Source organism: Salmo trutta, chromosome 34 (genome assembly GCF_901001165.1).
Source record: "Salmo trutta chromosome 34, fSalTru1.1, whole genome shotgun sequence".
NCBI classification, from domain to species: domain Eukaryota; kingdom Metazoa; phylum Chordata; class Actinopteri; order Salmoniformes; family Salmonidae; genus Salmo; species Salmo trutta.
The window spans coordinates 24,468,636-24,485,005 of NC_042990.1; the positions used below are offsets into that span (position 1 = coordinate 24,468,636).

The window sequence follows — 16,370 nt, forward strand, 5'->3', positions numbered from 1 at the left end:
TGCAGGAAGTGGCCTGTCTGACAAGGAGTCGTTCTTCTTGCCTCTGTTTATTGAAGAGTAAGGATCTTAGCTGTAACGTGACAATTCCTAGGGCTCCAATAGGCTCTCAGAACCCGGGAAAAACCTGAACGATGACGAGGCAGCCTCAGGCTGAAACAGATTATCGCCTTTTCCAAGTGTCCCATTAGGTGACAATAGAACTAGGCGCGTGCGCGATTCGCCCCCGTGGAGTATTTTCATTCGGCTGTTTAGCTTATTGCAGATTCCCGGTCGGAATATTATCGCTTTTCTACGAGATAAATTGCATAAAAATTGATTTTAAACAGCGGTTGACATGCTTCGAAGTACGGTAATGGAATATTTAGAATTTTTTTGTCACGTTCTGCGCCATGCTCGTGACCGTGATTTACAATTCTGATAGTGTCTAGAACGCACGAACAAAACGTCGCTGATGGAACATAACGATGGATTATTTGGGACCAAACCTACATTTGTTATTGAAGTAGAAGTCCTGGGAGTGCATTCTGACGAAGAACAGGAAAGGTAAGACCATTTTTCTTATAGGAAATATGATTTTGGTGAAGGCTAATCTTGCCGGGTGTCTAAATAGCTAGCCCGTGATGGCTGGGCTATGTACTTAGAATATTGCAAAATGTGCTTCATCCGAAAAGCTATTTTAAAATCGGACATAGAGTGCATAGAGGAGTAATGTATCTATAATTCTTAAAATAATTGTTATGCTTTTTGTGAACGTTTATCGTGAGTAATTTAGCAAACTGTTAGTAAATTCCCCGGAAGTTTGCGGGGGGGTATGCTTTTTCTGAACGTCACATGCTAATGTAAAAAGCTGGTTTTTGATATAAATATGAACTTGATTGAACAGACATGCATGTATTGTATAACATAATGTCCTAGGTGTGTCATCTGATGAAGATCATAAAAGGTTAGTGCTGCATTTAGCTGTGATTTGGGTTTTTGTGACATTATATGCTAGCTTGAAAAATGGGTGTCTGATTATTTCTGGCTGGGCACTCTCCTGACATAATCTAATGTTTTGCTTTCGTTGTAAAGCCTTTTTGAAATCGGACAGTGTGGTTAGATTAACGAGAGTCTTGTCTTTAAATAGCTGTAAAATAGTCATATGTTTGAGAAATTGAAGTAATAGTATTTCAAACGTTTCAAAAATCGCGCCACTGGATTCAAGTGGCTGTTACGTAGGTGGGACAAATTCGTCAGAATGCAGTCCCACGACTTCTACTTCAATAACAAATGTAGGTTTGGTCCCAAATAATCCATCGTTATATCCAAACAGCGACGTTTTGTTCGTGAGTTCTAGACACTATCAGAATACTAAATCACGGTCTCGCGCATGGCGCATGGCTTGACAAAAAATTCCGAAATATTCCATTACCGTACTTCGAAGCATGTCAACCGCTGTTTAAAACCAATTTTTATGCCATTTATCTCGTAGAAAAGCAATAATATTCCGACCGGGAATATGCAATGAGCCTAAACAGCCGAATTAAATTTCTCCACAGGGGCGAATCGTGCACGCGCCTCATTCAAAGGTCCTCTGATCCGCCACTTACCAAAGGCGATAATGTGTTTCAGCCTGAGGCTGCCTCGTCAACCTTCAGGTATTTCCCGGGTTCTGAGAGCCTATCGGAGCCCTGGGAATTGTCACGTTACAGCTAAGATCCTTACTTTTCAATAAACAGATGCAAGACGCACGACTCCTTGTCAGACAGGGTACTTCCTGCATGAAACCTTGTCAGGTTTTTGCCTGCCATAGGAGTTCTGTTATACTCACAGACACCATTCAAACAGTTTTAGAAACTTTAGGGTGTTTTCTATCCAAACCTGAACAATACTATGCATATTCTAGCTTCTGAGTTGGTGTAGGAGGCAGTTAAAAATGGGCACATATTTTTTCCAAAATTCTCAATGCTGCCCCCTAGCCCGTACAGGTTAATGATAGCTCCTTGAATCTCTCAATTAATTAGAGACAATTACAGCTAATTTAATCAGAGACTTTCAAAAATATGTTGGCTCTTAGATGGCAGTTACTATTCGAAGTGATAAAGTTAGAATTAATCGACAGCGATAATTAATGGTACTAGTGAAGGAACAGAGGCCTGGACAAATACACTTGACCTTGTAAAGAAATAATCTCAGTGAAAGCCCAACTCATACCAATAAACAATCTATAAAGCCCAACTCACACCAATAAACAATCTATAAAGCCCAACTCATACCAATAAACAATCTATAAAGCCCAACTCATACATACAGTACATATACAGTGCCTTCAGAAAGTATTCACACCCCTTGACTTTGTCCACATTGTGGTGTTACAGCCTGAAATTAAAATGGATTCAATAGAGATTTTATGTCACTGGCCTACACACAATAATACCCCATAATGTCCAAGTGGAATTATGTTTTGGGACAAAATTCGAATAAATAAAAAAAACTGAACGGTACTGAGTCAAAAATTATACAACCTCTTTGTTAAGCCTAAATAAACAAGTCACAGTTGTTAATCAAGTTGCACGGACTCACTGTGTGCAACAGTGTTTAATATGATTTTTTTGACTACCTCATCTCTGTACCCCACACAATTATCTGTAAGGTCCCTCAGTTGAGCAGTGAATTTCGAACACAATCACAAAGACCAGGGAGGTTTTCCAATGGATGCCAGGAGAACGCTACCTGCCCTAATGCATAGTGCCAACTGTAAAGTTTGGTGGATGAGGAATAATGGGTCGGTCTAGGCCCCTTAGTTCCAGTGAAGGGAAATCTAAATGCTACAGCATACAATGTCATTCTAGACAATTCTGTGCTTCCAACTTTGTGGCAACAGTTTGAGGAAGGCCCTTTCCTGTTTCAGCATGTCAATGCCTACGTGCACAAGTCGAGGTTCATACAGAAATGGTTTGTCGAGATCGGTGTGGAAGAACTTGACTGGCCTGCACAGAGCACTGACCACAACCCCATTTGGGATGAATTGGAACGCTGACCAGAAGCCAGGCCTAAATGGAAGGTGGTTGGACGGAGACATTTTGGATGGGTGGGGTTGGGGGAATGGGATCGGAGGTTGTGGGTGGAGGCTCACTCACGTCTGTTTATTTTCCTTTACATACTACATTTTATATTCTTTTTTAACTCTGTAATATGATCATAATGATCAATACTTTGTTTTCATGTACCTTTTCTCAAATGTTTGTTACTTTTGAGTGGCAGCCCACAGGTGAATATAAACTAAATATGAAATTATATGATTTTCTATATTGTACCTGTAATCCACCACAATATATTTTTTAAGACCCCCCCCCCCCCAAAAAGTAAATCACAACCCCCCCCCCCCCCCACCAAGTCACGATTATTTCTGCTCTGGAATAGGAGTATCTCTATACACTCAGAACATTTGTGCAGTTTTCATACAGGTTAATATAAAAACATTCATCCACACAATATCAATTGCATGCATCACATTCACACACTACAATGCTTTTGACCTGACAACGTTCTGTATTTGATTGCCTTGTTAGATTACAGATATGATACACAGACATGATCCCAATAACGCTATGCCAATAAAGTCATCTAAAAGAGAGAACACACAGGTTGCATCAGGCAGACTCAAACTAAAGTAATCCCTGGTTAAGGTCTGTAACGCCGCATGTTGACATCATCCTTCCCATCTCTGTTTTCTTAGGTTTCATTCTTCTTTCGTCAGGACTCATCTGCTCAGGTCGGAAGATGACTTCATGTTAGTTGATCCTTCACTGACGTCAACATTATCACTGCTTCTTCTACCTACTCAGCAGGATATTCCTCTAGTCTGCTGTAGCCTTGGAAACCCAGGCTCCTAACAGTAGTTTGAGTGCCTGGGGAAGTAACGCCTCAGAGAAAATAGTCTGTAAGGTGGAGTTTGTTAAAGTCTAGATGGAAACTAGTGAAGGGTTCAGCCTATTAACATGAGAAGGGTCACAGCTGAGGTTAAGAAAAGGGAAGACTAAAACAAAGGTAAGTTCAATCAGATACATTGTTCAACTATCAAAACTGTCAGGACAGCCAAACTGAAGGAAGAGGGAATTTTGGCTTTCCTTTGACCCTTGGTCATATTTTGCACATGCTTACACAAAACAGGCTTACACGACTCCAACACCATCATTAAGTTTGCAGACGACACAACAGTGGTAGGCCTGATCACCGACAACGATGAGACAGCCTATAGGGAGGAGGTCAGAGACCTGGCCGGGTGGTGCCAGAATAACAACCTATCCCTCAACGTAACCAAGACTAAGTAGATGGTTGTGGACTACGGGAAAAGGAGGACCGAGTACACCCCCATTCTCATCAACTGGGCTGTAGTGGAACAGGTTGAGAGCTTCAAGTTCCTTGGTGTCCACATCAACAACAAACTAGAATGGTCCAAACACACCAAGACAGTCGTGAAGAGGGCACGGCAAGCCTATTCCCCCTCAGGAAACTGAAAAGATTTGGCATGGGTCCTGAGATCCTCAAAAGGTTCTACAGCTGCAACATAGAGAGTATCCTGACTGGTTGCATCACTGCCTGATATGGCAATTGCTCGGCCTCTGACCGCAAGGCACTACAGAGGGTAGTGCATACGGCCCAGTACATCACTGGGGCTAAGCTGCCTGCCATCCAGGACCTCTACACCAGGCGGTGTCAGAGGAAGGCCCAAAAAATTGTCAAAGACCCCAGCCACCCCAGTCATAGACTCTCTACTACCGCATGGCAAGCGGTACCGGAATGCCAAGTCTAGGACAAAAAAGGCTTCTCAACAGTTTTTACCCCCAAGCCATAAGACTCCTGAACAGGTAATCAAATGGCTACCCGGACTATTTGCATTGTGTGGCCCCCCCAACCCCCCTTTTTACGCTGCTGCTACTCTCTGTTTATCATATATGCATAGTCACTTTAACTATACATTCATGTACATACTACCTCAAATCAGCCTGACTAACCGGTGTATGTATGTAGCCTCGCTACTGTATATAGCCTGTCTTTTTACTGTTGTTTTATTTCTCTACCTACCTATTGTTCACCTAATACCTTTTTTTGCACTATTGGTTAGAGCCTGTAAGTAAGCATTTCACTGTAAGGTCGACACCTGTTGTATTCGGCGCACGTGACAAAAAAACTTTGATTTGATATATTGCATACCCACCGTTCTGTGCATAACTTGTCAGCGCTAGCTAAATCAACCAATCAAGTAACAATCTGGTATGGCAGCCGAGGGAGGATCTCTTAGGGACCTCCCCAGTTTTAAAAGTATAAAAATGGTATGACAACTTAGATTTTTGGAGAACGTCTCCATATGCTGAAGTATGCTTTACTGATTAAGAGCTGCTGAATAAAATTGTGTCGTCCTAAAGAAGGTCTGTTTGAGTATTCTTTGAGTCCGCCTGCCCTTCACTAGTGATGTGTTGCCACTATCAAACCAATCAACTATTTTGCATGTTTTTTATTATAATTTTTTTTTATGTGACTTGCATAAGATACAAAAGTAATGCTTCATAATAGGGCTGCATGATTAATCGAATTCTCATCGAAATTGCGATATTGACATCTGCAATATCCAAATCACAGAAGTCTGCAAATTTGCAATATTTTGAAACTCCACTTTATATAGTTGACTTCATTTGCTACTTGAGTTGTCCCTCTCCCCCTCGGCACACGTTGCTCCCACAAACAAGCCCCGCCCCGTCACTCAAGGAGCGCAGACTTGCAGTTCCAAGTTCGCTCTTCATGGTCATTGCATTGTCAATGCAACATATGTTGGTGACAATGCTGCTTTCCACTTTGCTTCTTAATATAAATCCACATACACTCTATAATTACACTATTAGGCTAGTTTGTGCATCTTACTCTCTGCAAATATCTAGTTAGTCAGCATTTTATTAGCAAGTTGTGGCCACAAGAATAGTCGCTAATGGTAATTGCTAGTTAGCCAAATACCCTGAGCCAGAGGAAACATAGCTAAGCTAGCGAATACAGTCTGATACCACTGGTGCTGTAGGCCTAGATCAGCATGTTGTTTGTGCAACAGTATGCATGTTATTCATCAGAGAGAAATAGGCTAAGCATGAATATGTTACATGAATCAGAGACAGTAGAGAAAAATGTAGCATCTATTCGAGTCTAATTAGGGTCCCCTGGGAAACACTGACCAACCCTTTGGCTCCTCCCCTGTCACAATAACTCCTCCCTGGCTTTTAAAAAAAAGGTGTTTTCATGCCAAACACAGTGTTCAAAGTGCCCACTGCATTCCAACCAAAGAATTTGAATAATTATTATATTCCCATGATTCCAACAGTTCACCCAAGTGTTCTGACCTATATCACAAGTAAAATTGCAAATCACAATATTTGGTAAAAAAAAAAAAATTCAATTTGCCCAAATCGTACAAGGAACAATCAAGGAAATATATATTCTACTCAGAGCCAATAAAATATGAGTGCTGAATGCCACCGCCTCTGACCGTTCAAACTATATATACAAACATCAACTTTGCCAGACTTCCATTAGTCGAGTGAACGAGACAGGATTTTGGGAAGACTTGCGACGACGTCAGACTAAAGGCTTCCTTCCGCATGCTTCCCATCCGAAACAGGTTGGAACAGTTTGTGACAGTAAGGATTCTTCAATTGAAGTGTTTGTTCATGAACACTTTTCACTTGATAAATACTAGACCAAACAGCTTAGTTTGATGTAAAATTCGCACGACTAAGATCTCATCGGACCTTCACATATTCGCAAACTCCAACCCATTCACAACAGTTAAACAGGCAGTGTTTAACTTATCTCCAAGTGTGGTATTCAGACTAGATCACCACACATTTTCACACAAGTCTTCCATTGACCTCATTCTCAAACCTATTTTTTTTTTTATCCCAGATAGAGCTATCAGTGACAATGAGCTCCAAACCCAGGTTGATCTGCTAACTGAATGGTGTGGGTGAGAGGCTAGGACCTCCACCAGATAATTTGCTCTCTGGCTCATTCACCACAACACTCACAGGCTGATAGCGTGTCATTGCTCATTATCTCTTCATTGGATAGGACTGACTTGGGTTTTGCTCATCTCAATCAGCCCTGCTAGGTCAAATAATACATCTGTTCAGCTAAACAATAATGTGTAAGAATACATTAAAACACACTGCAGAGATACTGACCAATCACAGCTTCTCGATTCTGCCTCTTCACGAAATCCCACAGATTACTGGTTGGAGGGGAGATGGGGGGAGGAGTCACTAGAAGACAAACAGAGTCAACAATGCTGACTATGCCACTTACCTCGCACTCATTGCGAGTATGCACAAACACACACAGCTAATTGTAACAGCGAACAAGGATCCAAATAAACACACTCAAAACTACCGACTACGCCACACACACACACACACACACACACACACACACACACACACACACACACACACTCGCATGTACCACAAACTCAAAACATGAACACACCTTTAGTTTTTTCTTTCACAGTCTGAGTATTGGTCTTCTTTTCAGGTGTTTTACAAGTCTCAGGCTTTTTACCATGCTTTCTTTTGGTCTCTCTATTGCTGGCTCTACTGGCCACTATACTAACAGCTCTACAGGTCTGTCTCTCCATGTCTGTGCTAGTCTCTCTCTCATTCTCCTTAACATTCTCTGTACTGGTCGTTTTCCCAGTGTCTTTGCTGGTCTCATGGACTGTCATGTTTCTAGTCTTACTCCCTAACTTTTTGACAGTCTCTGTACTGGTGTCTTTTTTGTCAGTCTCCATCTCTTTCTCCTTGATTATCTTTTCTGCCTCCTTATCTTTCCCTCTGCTCCTGCTGTCCTTTCTGGTTTCCTGACTAGCTTTTGTTATTGTGACTCCGCCAGTGCCTTTACTGGTTTCTCCGCCAGTGCCTTTACTGGTCTCTCCGCCAGTGCCTTTACTGGTCTCTCCGCCAGTGCCTTTACTGGTCTCTCCGCCAGTGCCTTTACTGGTCTCTCCGCCAGTGCCTTTACTGGTCTCTCCGCCAGTGCCTTTACTGGTCTCATGGACTGTCATGTTTCTAGTCTTACTCCCTAACTTTTTGACAGTCTCTGTACTGGTCTCTTTTTTGTCAGTCTCCATCTCTTTCTCCTTGATTATCTTTTCTGCCTCCTTATCTTTCCCTCTGCTCCTGCTGTCCTTTCTGGTTTCCTGACTAGCTTTTATTATTGTGACTCCGCCAGTGCCTTTACTGGTCTCTCCGCCAGTGCCTTTACTGGTCTCTCCGCCAGTGCCTTTACTGGTCTCTCCGCCAGTGCCTTTACTGGTCTCTACGCCAGTGCCTTTACTGGTCTCTACGCCAGTGCCTTTACTGGTCTTTCTCTTAGTCTCTCTGCCAGTGTTTGTACTGGGGTCACTGCAGGTTTCTTTGCCAATGCGTTTGTCCACTTCCACCCCAGTCTCCTGGATCATTTGAATGGTTTCTGGGGTGGCCTCTCTGTCCATCTCGGTCTCATTGTCTTTGTCAGTCTCTTTCCTGGTCTGTTTCTCCTCTCCTACAGATGTAGGGGCAGGTTCTAGGGTAGCCTGGCTCTGGTCTCTGATCGAACTGGAGGGAACTAAGAAACAGCAACATCATATCCACCTTCATCACTACCTCCAATGTTAGATGTCTAGTTGATGTGTTACCCTCTTCCTCCCTTCCCACCAACCTCTCCCTCCCCTCTAACTCACCCAGTTTCTTGCCAGGTGGTAGCAGGGGCATCAGTTCTCCCATGTTCCCTCTCTTCTTGATCGCCTTCAAGATCACTAAGGCTACAGAATACAGAGTTAATCACTCACACAAACAAAGGTGACGAAACAAATGTATACACACACACACACACACACACACACACACACACACACACACACACACACACACACACACACTGACCTCTCTCGTAGATGACTGACTCCCCGATGTAGCGTTGCAACATCATGAACTTATAAAGGGATAGAGGGAGAATGAGAGAGTGAGGGAAGAGGGATGAGGACAATGCATCACTACAGGGTATAACTGCAGGTTTTTTGTGGTGGTTTGGAGTGTTTTACCTGGACACGTCTGGTGGAGTGTGTGTGTGTGATACCTGTAGACGCCCCATGGCATGTATTTTCTCAGCCTGTTGTGCCAGGTCCAGCAGTATTTCGCTCCTCCTCTCATCAGACTCCTCTACCTCTTTCACAGAGCCTGGATGGGCACGCTCCTACACACACAGACTTGTATAAGAGGGCTGTAATAGGCTTTTTTGTTGTTGTGTTGGAGCAACAAATGGGTAAATCTGTGTGTGTATATTTACCAGGAACGTGGTGATGTGTTCATAGCTGTGTATGTGAGCGATGCTGAGTCCGTCTGACAACTTCCTCTCACACAGCAAACACAGGAAGCCCCAGCCTGGAGACGAGGGCCCGGCCCTAGTAACGCTGTACTGAACCAGGAACTGCAGACCTGAGAGAGAAATAAAACATTTTTTTAGTTATTGACCTGAACACAGAGGTGAGGGGTAATTCTGATGGGAACTACTTTCTCTAGGTCTAACTGTGTATCTTTAAAACGGGTAAAACAAGCTTCCCCTTTGTTTTATGCTTAAATAGAGGGTATGTCATGGTCTTGTTAATGGCTTAACTTCTTGCGGATTAGTGGGATGCTAATTTCCGGTGAAATTGCAGAGCACCAAATTTAAATTAAACTATACAAATTAAACTATAAATATTCAACTTTCATGAAATCACAAGTGCAATACATCAAAATAAAGCTTAACTTGTTGTTAATCCAGCCACCGTGTCAGATTTCAAAAAGGCTTTACGGCGAAAGCAAACCATGCGATTATCTGAGGACAGAACCCAGCACACAAATGCATAACAAATCATTTTCAACCAGGGAGTTGCAACACGAAAGTCAGAAATAGCGATATAATATATACCTTACCTTTGAAAATCTTCTTCTGTTGGCACTCCAAAACGTCCCACTTACATTACAAATGGTCCTTTTGTTCGATAAAGTCCTTCCTTATATCCATAAAAACTCAGTTTAGCTGGCGCGCTTCAGTCAATAATCCACTCGGTTTCCCTCCTTCAAAATGCATCCCAAACGTTACCAATAAACTTATCCAAACAAGTCAATCAACGTTTATAAATCAAACCTTTAGGTACCCTAATACGCAAATAAACAATACAATTTAAGACAGAGAATTGTTATTGTCTTTACCGGAGAAAAATACCAAAGAACGCGCTCTCATTCACACACTTGGAAACACTACAGCCAAAATGGGAGCCACCTAGAAAAACTACAATTTCTGGCTAATTTTTCCAAAAACCAGCCTGAAACTCTTTCTAAAGACTGTTGACATCTAGTGGAACCCCTAGGAACTGCAATCGGGCACGATTTCGCCCTATTATAAAAGGATGCATTTTTTGGGGGGGAGAGATGGTTTGTCCTCGGTGTTTCGCCTGCCATTTCAGTTCTGTTATACTCACAGACATTATTTTAACAGTTTTAGAAACTTTAGTGTTTTCTATCCAGATCTACTTATATGCATATCTTATTATATGCATATCCTAGCTTCTGGGCCTGAGTAGCAGGCAGTTTACTTTGGGCACGCTTTTCATCCGGACGTCAAAATACCGCCCCCTATCCCAAAGAAGTAATTAAATAATAAATATGGTTTAAGACTTGTGATTAGAAAATCTCTTCCAATGGACAACTGGTTTCCATAATGTATTTACTATCTTTTTGGAACAGGATTTATTATGAACACTTGTTTGTATTCCATAGGTTTAGGACAAAAGAGACTCCTCTCTTTAACGTATAAAAGGATGTTTGAGATGTCGAAGTTATATGCTATGTGTATGCTCTGTGTATGTATCTTTAAGTAGTCTTGAATAGTGTTTGTCGTTTGTTCTTTGAGTCTTGATGGTTATGAAGATACCGAGAACAAAACGACAAGCACTTGAATCCAAATCAAGATTTTCTTAACGATCAGCCAGGAAGAGCAGTATAGAAGTAGCATACAAACTGAGTCTCCTCCACCATAACCTATGGAGTCCATGCAATTAATACTAATATATCTAAAGGACAGAGCACCATATAAAAAGGTAAGGAAACTAAATGCATATGTAAACCACATATTCCCTTGGACCCAGGATATTCTAACACTGAAGTCATTCAGAGGACAGACTGTACTGTGCAGTATGTGAGTGGTCCAACAGGATTCAGAGGCCTTGTTACATACATCAGTAACACAAAAAGGATACAGAGGCACAGATGGTAAAACGGATATTTCCACAAAGCTATAGTGGTTAATACCCATCAGAGGGTAAGGTAAGAACCTCCACAATAAACACTTACTGTTTGTATAGCATTTGTATGTCCACTTCCTAGATGTCCACTTTGTCTAATTTCTGTATGCCTGCTTTCTGTGTCTGCTTCCACCTCCATTTTACCATGTTTTTACTTAGTTTAAACCCTTCAGATTCTGTTTTCATTTGGTCTGCACTCACCCAGCATAGGAATCCTCCGGTCTTTGTTTTTCAGATGGGCGGAAAACGTCAGCGGCCTGTCAACTACAGGATAACACAGACAGAGACAAAATCTTAAGAGCCCTGAATGCTCTGCTTATGACACCAGAGAAACTTTACGATGAACATCTACTAACCTTTTAGATAACGATGGAAGTTCTTGAGTCTCTTCATGGCTTGAGGATGAGAGTGAGCGAGCGCAAGAGAGAACAGACAGAGGACATGAATGCAGGGGATGCTAGACTTTCGGCAGTTGATGATCCAGCCTACCTACGGAGGAAGAGACTGCTAGATGCCCAATGAAGAGCGTCGGGCCTGTCTATCCGACTGGCACTTCTCCCTCCCTGTACCGTCGACGCACCCTCCACTACAATTATGAACTGCATCAACGCTATCAGCATCAACCTTATAAGCTGTGGAAGACCAACGCCTAAGACTGAACCTGCCACAACCATACATATGTTTTTAAAAGTCTCTTTGAGATTCCCTTTGTAATGAAATGCGCTACATAAAATAAATCTATAATTATTTTTAGTGGGGTGATGTCTTACCAGAGGAGTAGGAGGACATCTTAATGCTGTGGAAAACACTGGCAGGAATATCAAACACCTGGGGGAGAGGGGGCAAGAAATGGAATGAGACCATAAATCTTCACATCTCCAGAGCAACTTCCCTTCTCCCCCCATCCTTCCCTACCTTCAGAACATTGTCTCTCTCTCCTCGGACTCTCTCCTCCTCCCAGGCCAGAGTCTTCAGGACCTCCAGGCCCATCTCTGTCCCCCACCCGAATGGCAGACACTGCGGACTCTGGTACATCTGATACAGAGAGATAGGGCACCCACTTTCAACTAACTACAATGTATACACAGACTATATAAAGCATCAATAATGCTTCATAAGCACAACATAGATGTTAGAAAAATCATTTACAAGCAGCCATAGCCATAAAGGGTGATATAAAAAGCAACACACATACACACTGACCAGAGTGCGTCGAAGGTGGAGTGTGGAGGTGAGGTGAGTCATGACGAGATGGGCGGGGATTATCTCCTGACAGGTGTGACACAGGTAGAAGGGCGTTTTCCAACACTCAGTACTCACACACATCACCAACAGACAGACACCTGGGAAATGGAGTCCGTCAGAGTACAGTATGTATGGTAGCGCAACTGGGACAAAACAGAGCATAATAATATTTAATATTAACGTCTGATATTTTTCTGAAAAGAGGGCACCTCTTTACCAATAATTGGTTCGGTTCTTTCTGGGTTCCGGAAGTACTCATACAAGGTAAAGGATGGGATGCAGGCTATACCAACGGCAGAGAGAAGGGAAGGAAGAATGTTGTCAGTGACCTTGATGGCCAGTAGAACTGGACAATGAGATGAACGTATTAAAACATATACATTTCATTGGAGTCAGAAAACTCACCTTTACTGTCCTCGTCCCCTGAGAAGGAAGAAAAAAAAGAGAAAGAGTTTGTTCATCTAGTCACTCTTCTTATGTTTTATAAACAATGTAACTCTCAAAAGATATATAGTATGATGGGGCAACGATGCAGTAGTTGATTTTTTTTATGGTTGGTGATCAACATCACTAGTACCTGGTCCAAAGATATCTCCTAGCATCTTCTTGTGTTTCCAGTGACGCACATGTAACTTGTACTGCGACACAAACTCACATACCACGTTGCAGTCCTGAAGTGGATACAGAGATGCACACACACACACAATTGATGAGCCTCCTGTTCCTCAGAGTGTGTGGGAGAGGGTTTAAGTATTTCCAGATGTAGAGATGTAAAGTAAACATGTTGAGCAGCCACCATTCCAACATTACAGAGAGGAGGCATGTCACCAGTCCTGGAGCAGGACCTTTACCTGGGGTTAAGTACTGAAGGACACTTAACCCCAGGTAAATTAGAAATTGTGGCTACAGTGTGGTGTGAGGAACAGTATTCCTCACCTGACAGTGCAGTCGACAGGTCCCTCTCTGGCTAGTAGCTGTGGTAACAACTGGAGCAGTACTTGCTGTAGCTACAGTCTCAACAGCTGTAGGTGTGACATAGGTCTTCTCTGGGCTTGACTTGGGCTCCATAAGAACAGCCTCGGCAACGGTAGTCATGGTAACATCTTTGGTAATCTTTGACCCTTCTGAGAAAGGAACTAAAGAAGATCCAGACAGAGACATCAGAGAGCGTTCCAGAGTCCCTGACTGGCACAACTCTAAACAGAGAAAAAGAAGGGGGTAACACCTGATTTGGATAGTCCTGATTGGCCATCTGCAGAGCATCTAGATGGACTTACTATCAACAAAAGATCTGTTGATAAGCAACTGCTTGGTAAGGTTACGGTTAAGAATAAGGGTTAGGGTTAAGGTTAAGGTTAGGGCTAGGCTAAGAGTTAAGTTTAGGGTTAGGATAAGGGTTAGCTGGACTATCCAAATAAAGTGTTACCGAAGTGGGAGAGGGGACATTGAGATCACTTGGCCAAACACCAACCACAGAGCAGAAGTAGGAACAGAGAGAGAGAGGATCAGGAGTACTGCCATGAAAAGGCACAATCTGAAACATTCACTTAAACTGATTGATGATGTATATTTTCTATACATCATCATACTTTACTTTGACTATTCTACATCAGCACATTCCACTCTCCATAAACTCCTCCACATGCCCCCTTCCAGATCTGGAAACCCCCTCTAACTCATTCTGCTATACATGGTATGTCCTGTATAGGACCACTCCGATGACTTCTCTGCTCTAGCAAACCTGGGGTGCTTTAACTTCTTTGGGATAGGGGGCGGTATTTTGACGTCTGGAGAAAGCGTGCTTCCCACTGATCCGCAAGAAGTTAAGCCTCAGCCTTAAGTAAACCAAGCATTCAGGTAGGGTGTGAGTGTGTTGTGTCATGGACGTTTTAAAAAGGGGTTGATTTCGCCTCGCTTTTAGCCAACTTTAGCCAATTAGCGTCAGTGCTTGACTGAGGTGAGATCAGACCGCTACTCTTTAGGGAACGGGAGATACCTAGTCAGTTGTCCAACTGAAATGTGTCTTCCGCATTTAACCCAACCCCTCTGAATCAGAGGTGCCTTAAATCGACATCCACGTCTTCGGTGCAAGGGGAACAGTGGATTAACTGCCTCGCTCAGAATGACAGATTTTTACCTTGTCAGCTCGGGGATTCGATCCAGCAGCCTTCTGGTTACTGGCCCAACGCTCTAACCACTAACCGGAGCTTCCGATGTGCAACCGCAATAAAGTTATTTAGAGGTTGAATATTCAGACTTGCCGCTCTATTGGGGATAGTTAGGGACCATCAATAAATTACACAATGTACATGGGACAATCTTTTCACACCTTTCAGTTCTAATGAAATTATTTCAATATTTGATTACAAATTTTTACAATTTGCAGTTGGTGAGGTTTCTAAGTAAGCGAAATTTGCCGCTATCGAATTTAGAAAATATTGTCCCATTTACATTGTGTTATTTATTGACGGTCCCCAACTAGACCAATAGAGCTGCATCTCTGTTGAATATCCAACTTCCAATGTTACCACAGTCGGTGTAAGCTCTGAGAGAAAACTTAAGCATTCACCCAGGGTTTATTCAATATTATAAACTGGGTGGTTCGAGCCCCGAATGCTGATTGGCTGACAGCCGTGGTTTATCAGACCATAAACCACGGGTATGACGAAACATTTCTTGTTACTGCTCTAATTACGTTGGTAACCAGGTTATAATAGCAATAATGCACCTCGGGGGTTAGTGGTATATGGCCAATATACCACGGCTAAGGGCTGTATCCAGGCACTCCGTGTTGCGTTGTGCATAAGAACAACCCTTAGCTGTAGTATATTGGCCATATACTCTCTTAGACCACACCCCCTCGTGCCTTATTGCTTAAGTGACCTGCGCAGGGGAGACCTTTTCTGGACGCAGCCAGCATTGGACTCTCTTAGACACAATTACAGTTTAGCTTATACAGGCAGGGAACATCTGGTTTAGATTAGAGGTCGACCGATTAATCGGCATGGCCGATTAATTAGGGTCGATTTCAAGTTTTCATAACAAATCGGTAATCTGCATTTTTGGAGGACGATTACATTGTATTCCATGAGGAAACTGTGTGGCAGGCTGACCACCTGCTACGTAAGTGCAGCAAGGAGCCAAGGTAAGTTGCTAGCTAGCATTAAACTCATTTTATTAAAAAAAACTATCAATCAATCATAATCACTAGTTAACTACACATGGTTGATGATATTACTAGGTTAACTACCTTGTCCTGCGTTGAATATAATCAATGCGGTGCCTGTTAATTTATCATCGAATCACAGCCTTCTTTGCCAAACGGGGGATGATTTAACAAAAGCGCATTCTCGAAAGAAAAAGCACAATTGTTGCACGAATGTACCGAACCATAAACATCAATACCTTTCTTAAAATTAATACACAGAAGTATATATATATATATTTTTAAAACCTGCATATTTACTTAAAAGAAATTCATGTTAGCAGGCAATATTAACTAGGGAAATTGTGTCACTTCTCTTGCGTTTATTGCACGCAGAGTCAGGGTATATGCAACAGTTTGGGCCGCCTGGCTCGTTGCGAACTAATTTTCCAGAATTTTACCTAATTATGACATAACATTGAAGGTTGTGCAATGTAACAGCAATATTTAGACTTAGGGTTGCCACCCGTTCGATAAAATACGTGGAAAATTACATAATTAGTCATGCTATCCCATGTTTTACTGTTTAAAGAATTGTCTCGTAATATGCTAGAGTTTTTTCTAACTTGATACAAA

At 42.4% G+C, this 16,370-nt stretch overlaps 1 protein-coding gene across 1 annotated transcript in view; it reads right to left on the reverse strand.

The window, feature by feature from the left end:
* The window catches only part of LOC115173231 (uncharacterized), an 88,829-nt gene that overhangs the window by 55,128 nt on the left and 17,331 nt on the right, over positions 1-16,370 (reverse strand). The window contains exons 16-31 of the mRNA XM_029731148.1: positions 13,526-13,725; positions 13,167-13,260; positions 12,995-13,012; positions 12,807-12,872; positions 12,548-12,687; positions 12,260-12,379; positions 12,115-12,172; positions 11,701-11,739; positions 11,546-11,608; positions 9,346-9,494; positions 9,136-9,252; positions 8,943-8,991; positions 8,741-8,821; positions 8,243-8,625; positions 7,510-8,071; positions 7,209-7,286 (exon numbers count right to left, since the gene is read on the reverse strand). Coding sequence (XP_029587008.1) covers positions 7,209-7,286; positions 7,510-8,071; positions 8,243-8,625; positions 8,741-8,821; positions 8,943-8,991; positions 9,136-9,252; positions 9,346-9,494; positions 11,546-11,608; positions 11,701-11,739; positions 12,115-12,172; positions 12,260-12,379; positions 12,548-12,687; positions 12,807-12,872; positions 12,995-13,012; positions 13,167-13,260; positions 13,526-13,725 — 2,217 coding nt within the window. The remainder of the gene's footprint in view (positions 1-7,208; positions 7,287-7,509; positions 8,072-8,242; positions 8,626-8,740; positions 8,822-8,942; positions 8,992-9,135; positions 9,253-9,345; positions 9,495-11,545; positions 11,609-11,700; positions 11,740-12,114; positions 12,173-12,259; positions 12,380-12,547; positions 12,688-12,806; positions 12,873-12,994; positions 13,013-13,166; positions 13,261-13,525; positions 13,726-16,370) is intronic.